Raw genomic sequence first — 8505 nt, 5'->3', positions numbered from 1 at the left:
GAACTGGCGACCACTATATTAAGTAAAATAAGCCAAGCACAGAAAGACAAGTACCACTTGATCTCACATGAATATGTTAGTTGATCTCATAGAAATTGAGAGCAGAATCCATGTTCATTGCTGCACTATTCACTACAGCTAAGTTACAGTAGCAGCCTAGGTGCCATATAATCATATAATGAATGGATCAGAGTATAAATATATGTACATATATATTCACAATACACACACACATACAGAATGGAATTTTACTCATCCACCAGGAAAAATATTGTTATTTGCAGGTAAATGGATGGACCTGGAAAATATGTTGTCAGACTCAAAGAGACAAAGGTCATGTTTTCTCTCATATATACAAGAACTAAATTATAAACATATATGAAAACATATACAGGGACCTTTAAAATGAAATTTTAAACAAAAAAAATACAGGTCCATATGCATATATACAAAAACAAATTAATGTATGGCATATGCAGGGGAGGATTCTATACATTGTATAATTCTTTTGAACAACTAACATTAATTTAACAAAATGAATACCATGTTTTGTTTTGTTTTGTTTTGGGGTTTTGTTGTTGTTGTTGTTGGTCATGGGGCTTGAATTCTGGGTCTAGGCACTGTCTTTCAGTTCTTCAGCTCAAGGCAAGCACTCTACCACTTGAGCCACAGCACCCCTTCCAGTTTTCTGGTGGTAGAGTCTCACAGGCTTTCCTGTTCAGGCTGGCTTTGAACAGTGATCCTCAGATCTCAGCCTCCTGGGTGGCTAGGATTATAGGCGTGAGCCACAGGTGCCCAGCTGAATACCATGTTTTGTCACAGGAGGATGAGATTAAGAGGAGAGGGGGAGATGGAGAAGAATGGTAGACGAATACAATTATATTTAATGTACATACGTAAAAATGGAACCAGGTAAATTGAGGGCATGGGTGAGGTTGGGATAGATGAGGGAGAGAACAATGGAAGATGACATTGATCAAAATGCATTGTACTTATAACCTGACATGTTGAATTGAAACCCTTTTGTACAACCACTTAAAATTTTAAAATATGATTACCAGAGGCTAGGGAAAGTAGCAGTAGGTGGAAGGAGGGGGTGGATTGATGGACCAATCAGTGCATACCAAGTCAGATGAAAGTTTTGAGATGCTATGCACAGTAGGGTGACTGTGGATTACAGATATGTATTGTGCATTTCAAAAGCCTAGAATGTTTTCCTTTATGATTTTCATTATAAAATGACAAATGTTTAAAGAGACAGGTATTTTTAGCCTGACAAACACAATTATACACGTATAGAAACAGCATGTGGGACCTTATTAATACATTCAAAATTTTGTTTTCATCTATGTTTTAGTTATTAATTTTAAAAAATAGACAAAAAAGAAATGTCATACAAAATGTGAAATATGGCTGGGCGCAGTGGAGACTCAGGAAGCTGAGATCTGAAGACTGGGGTTTGAAGCCAGCCAGGGCAAATAAGTCCATAAGACTCTTATCTCCAATTAATCACACACATGAAAAAAGCTAGAAGTGGAACTGTGACTCATGTGTTAGAGCCCTAGAACTTGAGCACAAAACTCAGGGATAGCACCTAGGCCCAAAGTTCAAGCCACAGGAAAAGGAAAATAAATACATAAAATGTGAAGTAACTGGAATATATTAGAATTACTAATTAATGATATTTTATTTCAAATAAAATTAACAAAATTATTAATCTGAAATTGAACTTTTTTGCCTTATTGACATCTTAAAAACCAAAAACATAGTAATTATTATAGAAAGCAATGTTGGGGCTGGGAAGGTGGCTCAGTGGTAGAGCGCTTACCTTGCATGCATGAAGGCCTGGGTTCAATTCCCCAGCATCACATAAGCAAAAAGAAAAGCCAGAAGTGGCACTGTGACTTAAGTGGTAGAGCGCTAGCCTTGAGCTGAAGAGGTTGGGGGCCGGGGCCCGGGCCCGGGGGCCGGGCCCCCCACCTTGCCCCCCCCCCCAAAAAAAAGAAAGCAATGTTAACTATGTATCTTCCTATTTGCCCATGACTTCCAAATAGCTAGCTACAAAGTTTCCTACATTTAGAAGGAGGACAGGAAGAATATGAAGTCTATTATTACTAGCTTGATATCCTGAGATAATCTTCCAGGATATACAAACCTCAACTTGAAGGAGATTAAAGCATTCATAAACACATTACATCTGGAGTTGGGAGCAGTAATTATGAAAGTGTCGTGTCCACCCACTGAACCCAGAAGAAAGCTTCTTCAACTTCTGCAACTGCCCCCACTCAAGCATACACACACACTTCCAAGCTGCAAATGTTAGAAATGAGACAATGAATGCCCTGAAGTATTCCTCCATGGATTCAAGCTCATGAATTAACATAACACTATTTCAGCCTTTTCAATTGCCATTGACATCCATGCTTATTTGTATCCAGATATTCAGACAACATTAAGGAAACACACAAGTCAAGTTACTCAGGTTTAATGATTCCATGGTTTGTTGATATCATTTAAACACCTCAATTTTGTTCCATTATGTCTGCTCATTGCAGATAATCCAGGTCATCTAGCTTTCCCTTCAGAACACTGTAAGAGTCTTCTGTATCCCAACTTTCATGAAACAGACCAATTAAACAAAATCCCAGAAAGATATAAATCAGCTCATTTAGTGGTCTTTCAGGTGCAAAAATCTTTATAATCAACAAGGTCAGAGGGAAGAAAACAGATCAATAGATACTGTTTGGACCCAAATTTTCCAAAAGCCACCTTTCCTTAAAGAGCAGAATTAATCTACTTATGATAAGACCCACTGGGAGCAAGTATCCCAGCCCAGCTCCAGCTGAGCGCCCACCACTTTCCTGTAAGAGTCATGACCATTTGGAATCTTCTGCAGCAAATTTCCATCTCTTTCCTGTCGCAAATCTGTGGAAATTCCTAATTTCCAAGGAGGATCAGAGCTGTCTGACAATCTCTCTGTAAGAAGCTAAGCTTTCTTTCCTTAATGCATGTTCAACACTGAGGGGATGATAATGAAGTCTCTCAGTCTCAGGCCAATGTCGGGCAGGAGGTTAGGACAGAGACCAGCCAAAAAGGCTGATTTTAACCTAGCTCAAAGTAGGTCATTTAGGAAATCCCTGACATCAAAATGGTGCTCAGAGCCGTCTCTAAGACAGTCAGTATGTGCTATCAAAATGGCTTGGGTCCTCCCAGACTAAACAAGACCAAGCTCTCAGCTCCAGGATGAACTCACTATTCTTGGGGCCTTTGGGCAACACGTGACTATCTCTAACTTCCTGGTCCCTTCCTAGCATGGCTATAAGTCCTTGAGAATTGGAGCAGCGGACTCAGACCGATGAGATGGAGAAAATCGCTGATTGTGCTGCACGTTCAACAGTTAACTGAACTCCTTACAGTGAGGCGTTACATTCCTCGCTGTACCAGGAGTACATGACAACAAACCATCTTATTTTAAAAGATTCTTCACCACTTCAATATTTGCACCTCTCCATCCTAATTAATCTCTCTCCCTTATTCCCACCCGTCCTTGGACACACCACCAGAAGATGCTGGCGCAACACTTCTAGTACCTCTAGCACCCAAGGATACAGCAGCATTAATGGCATTTGGCAGAAAAATCCCTTCCCATTTTGAACCCTCCCAAGTTCAACACAGTGAAAGTTATAAATGATAATATAAGAGAAGAGGCAATAGAAATCAGAGACTGCCCTTCCCATAAAAGAGGCACAGAAATGTCAGGAGTTAGTGAAGAATGTATCATCTCTTTCCAGAAGGCCACCAGCTACCACCACTTGGGAGCCGCATAATCACTTGTTTCTCCTCTGGACTGAAATGCAAAATTGTCAGTATGGCTGTGAGAGTCTGCTGGCGGCCCAGGCTGTCAGGCAAGGTCAGGAAGCGATAGATGATGTTCTTGAGATACTCCAGGTTGGCTCCCTCTCTGCTCTGGTCCCGGATGTTCTTTTCGATGTGGCTCTGCAGGACTCCAACTTCTTCCCTGTGTCGTTCCTCCTCCTCCAGCAGCCGTTCCTGCAGCTGATGTGCCTCCACTTCCAGTCTGTGTTTCTGCTTCCTCAGGGATGTGATCTCCACCTCCTTGCGGGCCAACTGCTCAGCATACAGGAAGAAAGTAGGCTCATTGGCCGCAGCAAGCTGCAGTGCTTGGGTCAGGCTATCTGGGGAAGATGTGTCAGTTGAGTCCCCAGGACCTCCACCACCCACAGGACTTCTACGTCCTGGCAGCCCAGATGACAAGGCCACAGAACGCAGTTGCTCCAGCTCCAAGTCCTTCTCAGCCAGCACAGCTAGGGCCCGGTCCCGCTGCTTGTGTAGCTCCTCCTCCAGTTTCAGCGTCCGGTCCCTGAAGTCCAACTGACTGCGCTCCAGTTCCTGGCGATGCTGCTGTTGCAAGCGAGCCAGCTCCTGCTTCCAGTCCTCAGCCTCCTGCTGGTGCTGGTGCTCGAGCTCCTCACAGGACAGGCGCAGAGAGATGTACTTCTCCTTCAGCTCTGAAAGCTGCTCCTGTGTAGCCTCCAGTTCCTTCGCCAGATTCCCATCTTTGGTATTCTTGCTTTTGAGCACCACCTGTGCCCTCAGCTTGTAGCGCTCAAACTCTTCCTTCAACTGTTTTAGTTCCTGTTGGTAGTAGAGGGCAGTAGCCTTTTCCCCATCTGCAGCTTCGGAGCTGGGCATTATCTCCAGGTCACAGAGCTTCTCCACATCCAGAGTCACCTGAGTTTTCCTGGCTGCGACCTGCAACAGCCTCTTTAGCTTTTCCATCTTGTCTTTCAGGACATTGACATCCAGACTGGACTCATCTCCGTGGCTATCAAGAGGAGACCGGCTGGAGGCTGCAAGGGCCAGTGTCTTGTTCTCCAGGTCCAGCTGCAGAATGCGCTCCTTCAGCTTTTGGATGGTCAGCTGGTCCTTCTGCTTGGCTTTCTCATAAGTGCCCAGCAGTTCAGATACCTCAGATATTTGATTCTCTAGGGCTGCTACCCTTTGTTCTTCCACCTGACATTGCTGGCGGAGCTGATCCTCTGCAAAGGCTGTCTGCAGAACAGGGGAACAGACAAAAATACATCCAGAAGAGTCACCAAATGCTACAGTAAATTCCAGGGGTAGAGGCAGCAAGGGAGACAAGCAAAAGGGTCATGAGATTGGGATGACCTGGAAAGAATAGGAACCAGGAGTTTTTTGTTTTCGGGGGTTGGGCTCAGTGCTTGAACCCAGGGCCTACACACTGTCCCTGGGCTTTTTTGCTCAAGGCTAGCACTCTACCAATTTGAAACAGAACTCTATTTCTGGTTTACTGGAGTGGTTAATTGGAGATACAAGTCTCACTGACATTCCTGCCCTGACTGGCTTTGAACCATGATCCTCAGATCTCAACCTCCTGAGTAGCTAGGATTACAAGCATGAGCCACCAGTGCTCAGCTTGGAAACCAGGAATTTTTAATATTAAGCTCCTTTGTACTGCTTCTGTTGTTCTGCTTCAGTTTTCCATTCTGCACTGAGCTCACATAGTATTTTTGTTGCCTACTGTGTGCTTCTCCAAATCCTAGCAAGTCACAAAATATTATTTTCCTTTTGCAATAATCCTAGAAACTTAAAACTCAGTTTGATTTCAAAGCAGTATTTTTCCAAGACAGGTAAATCTTAACTAAAAGCAATTACAAACCAATCCTTTTGAGAAAATCCTCCTATGCCTCCTTCAAGTCATTCTACCTACAGCCACATACCTCAGTATTCACACTACCTTCCATTGTATGGCTGCCATTACATTGCTTCAGAGAACATAACTGGTAAGATGCCAATGCCCAGAAGTTCAAACATGTCTGGCTCAGACCCAGCCACACTAAGAAATTTGATCTCCTGTTGGAAGGATACTCTCAGTGGCTCATGACCATAGTCCTGACTACTCAGGAGACTAAGGATTGTGGTTTGAAGCCAGGGCAGGAAAGTCCATGAGATCTCCAATTACCCAGCAAAAACCCAGAAGCAGAACTGTGACTAAATGGTAGAGTGCTACCCTTGCAAAAATAGGGACAATGCCCAGGCCCTGAGATCAAGTCCCAATACTGGCACGAAAAAAAGGATACTCTCATGAAGAACAAGATTTCCTAGGACAGGGCTGGGAAGGTGGGTCAGTGGTAGAGCGCTTGCCTTGCATGCATGAGGCCCTGGGTTTGATTCCTCAGCACCACATAAGCAAAAAAGAAAAAAGCTGGAAGTGGCGCTGTGGCTCAAGTGGTAGAGCGCTAGCCTTGAGCTGAAGAGCTGAGGGACAGCACCCAGTACCCAGAGTTCAGGCCCCACAACCGGACCCCCCCCCAAAAAAATCAGAATATAAGCTAGGCATAGTGGAACACAATTGTAATCCAAGCACTGAAGAGGCTAAAGCAGGAAGATCACAATTTCAAGGCCAGCCTGAGGTACATTGGGAAGCCCTGTCTCAAAAAAGAAAATCAGAGTGCAACTACTTAGTACTAACTACCAAAGTAGGGGAGAAAATCCCTATTATTTCCTTACTTTGACTTAAATGATTTATAGCTGAAGGAAATAATTACCTTCCTTATTTCCTGTTGCAGCTGAGCCTGGAAATGGCTCTTAAGGCGGGCAGCCTCTTCCTGAAGTTCTTGCAGTCGGGGGTCTGGTCGATTTTTCTCATCTCGAATGGTCTGGAGTTCACCTTTCAGCTCCTCCACCTCAAGGGTCAGCTGCTTGGTCTGTAGTTCAAACCCTTCCATCTGATCTGCTGCATACGCCCGCCCTGCCAGGGCTTCCCGAGTCTCTTCTAACCGAAGCTCCAGGTCCTGACGCTGGGTCCTCTCCTCCTGCAGCAGCTTTTGGAGTTCACGCAACATCAAGGCATGGTCACTCTGCTCTTGGGCCCGATCGTGCTGCTGCGTAATAAGTCGGGCTTTGGTTTCTGCTATCTGTTCCTGCAACCCCTTCAATTCTCCCTCCAGACGTCCCCTCTCTTCCTCAGCCTTTTTATTGGCATCCTCTAAGTCCTGTTTCATTTTCTTCTTGTCAGCCAAGTAAGAAGCCTCCATACGGGACTTCTCCTGGGTGACTGTAGCCAAAGAGCTGGTCAAAGTTGCTAACTGCGTCTTTAGCTGATGTAGTCTTTTATCCACCTCACCACCCACAGATGGCCCATCCCCACTGCTACTGCTAACGCCACTCTCCGACCCACTGGCCTCTTCGGACTTTGGGGGTGGTGGTCCACGGGCCGGTCTGTCATCGTCTACCCCAAACTCACCCTTGATGCTGGTGAGACTGGCTGCTGTGTCCAAGCTAGTGGCGGTCCCGGTGCTATCCTCGCTGTGAGTAGAGCACCGATCATCTACAGAATCGGGCAAGGTGAGACCTGGAGACTGGACACCTGCAAGGCCCACATCCGCCTCGTGGGATACCGACAGCACCTTGATGCTGGCCTCCAGAGCCTCCTTCTCCTTCAGCAGGCTTTTATAGGCACGGACCACATCTTTGAGCCGTGCTTGATACTGCAGAAGCTGCTTCTTCTGCGTCTCGATGGTCTCCAGCAGGTCCTTCTTGCTCGGGCCACCTCCGAAATTCATCCCAAACTTCTCCATCGAGGTCCTGGAGTTGAGGAGACTGACGTCAGCGTTCTGGCAGCCCGGGAGAGGGCCACCGAGCCCCAGGGAAAGCGAGCTGGAGAGGTGAGTCTGGCGGCGGGGCGCACGCGCGCTCCACCCAGCCGTCTCGCTGCAGACGGCGGCGGGGACGGAGCAGCGCCCACGGGGCCCCGAGCGCGACCGGCGGGGACAGGTCCTACGCTAGGAGACCGGGCGACGCTGACAGCAGAGGCCAAGGTCCGCCCGCGCTGGCCCAGCCGCCGCTCCGCCCCCTCCGCTCGTCCGGGCCACCACAGCCCGGGCCGGCCCCCGTCGGCCCACAGTTGGCCAGGAAGTTAGGCCAAACAGGGCTCCATCACGACTTCCCAACTACAGAGGCCGGAGGTTAACAACGCTTCCGGGTCCGCAGGAAGTGACGACAGCGTGACGCCACAGACTCCGCCCCCGGGCGCGGGGGTGGGCGGGGCTTCCTCAGCTGATGAGTAGGAGGTGGCCGCTTGTAGAAAACCCAGTAGGGCTGGTTTGGAAGAGCAAGCAAAGTCCGGGTCACCAGAGGAGTGGTTTGGAGAAGACGCCAGAACTTGCCCTCAGGGAGCAACAGGGGGCGGCGTCGCGCAGCCTTCTTCCCAAATACTCACTGAGATGAAAGACACCAACTATTAGGGACAACGTCCAATATGTCTCTACAGGGCAACTGTTCAGATTTCCATGTATACCACAAAAACTGCAGTCTTTTCTAGCACTATGCTTGGCACCTAGTTGGTATATAGTATAGAAGAGCCCGTCCTTAGTTCTGTTGAGCTGATACAACAGAGATTTATAGAGGGCACTGTATAGCCACGAGGTTCCCTGAGAATGTCAGCTATATGCTGGGGTTTTG

The 8505-nt window shown here is 46.9% G+C and overlaps 1 protein-coding gene across 2 annotated transcripts; it reads right to left on the bottom strand.

The window, feature by feature from the left end:
* Positions 1–2469: 2469 nt before the first annotated feature.
* Positions 2470–7949, bottom strand: Gcc1 (GRIP and coiled-coil domain containing 1). 2 transcript variants are annotated; one of them, XM_013020048.1, is made up of 3 exons: positions 7725–7949; positions 6591–7690; positions 2470–5073 (listed from the first exon to the last, which is right to left on the bottom strand). In XM_013020048.1, exons 2-3 carry the CDS (start codon positions 7620–7622, stop codon positions 3778–3780), a joined length of 2328 nt encoding a protein of 775 aa, XP_012875502.1. In that variant the 5' UTR covers positions 7623–7690; positions 7725–7949; the 3' UTR covers positions 2470–3777. The 2 variants fall into 2 exon arrangements, with proteins under 2 accessions (XP_012875502.1, XP_012875503.1); XM_013020049.1 differs by having other exon boundaries at positions 6591–7693; positions 7728–7949.
* Between the last annotated feature and the right edge of the window lie 556 nt (positions 7950–8505).

Source organism: Dipodomys ordii, unplaced genomic scaffold, assembly GCF_000151885.1.
Source record: "Dipodomys ordii isolate 6190 unplaced genomic scaffold, Dord_2.0 Scaffold48, whole genome shotgun sequence".
In the NCBI taxonomy this organism is placed as follows: Eukaryota; Metazoa; Chordata; class Mammalia; order Rodentia; family Heteromyidae; genus Dipodomys; species Dipodomys ordii.
The sequence above is the reverse complement of the archived record's forward strand: the minus strand, read 5'-3'. Positions and strand labels throughout refer to the sequence as shown.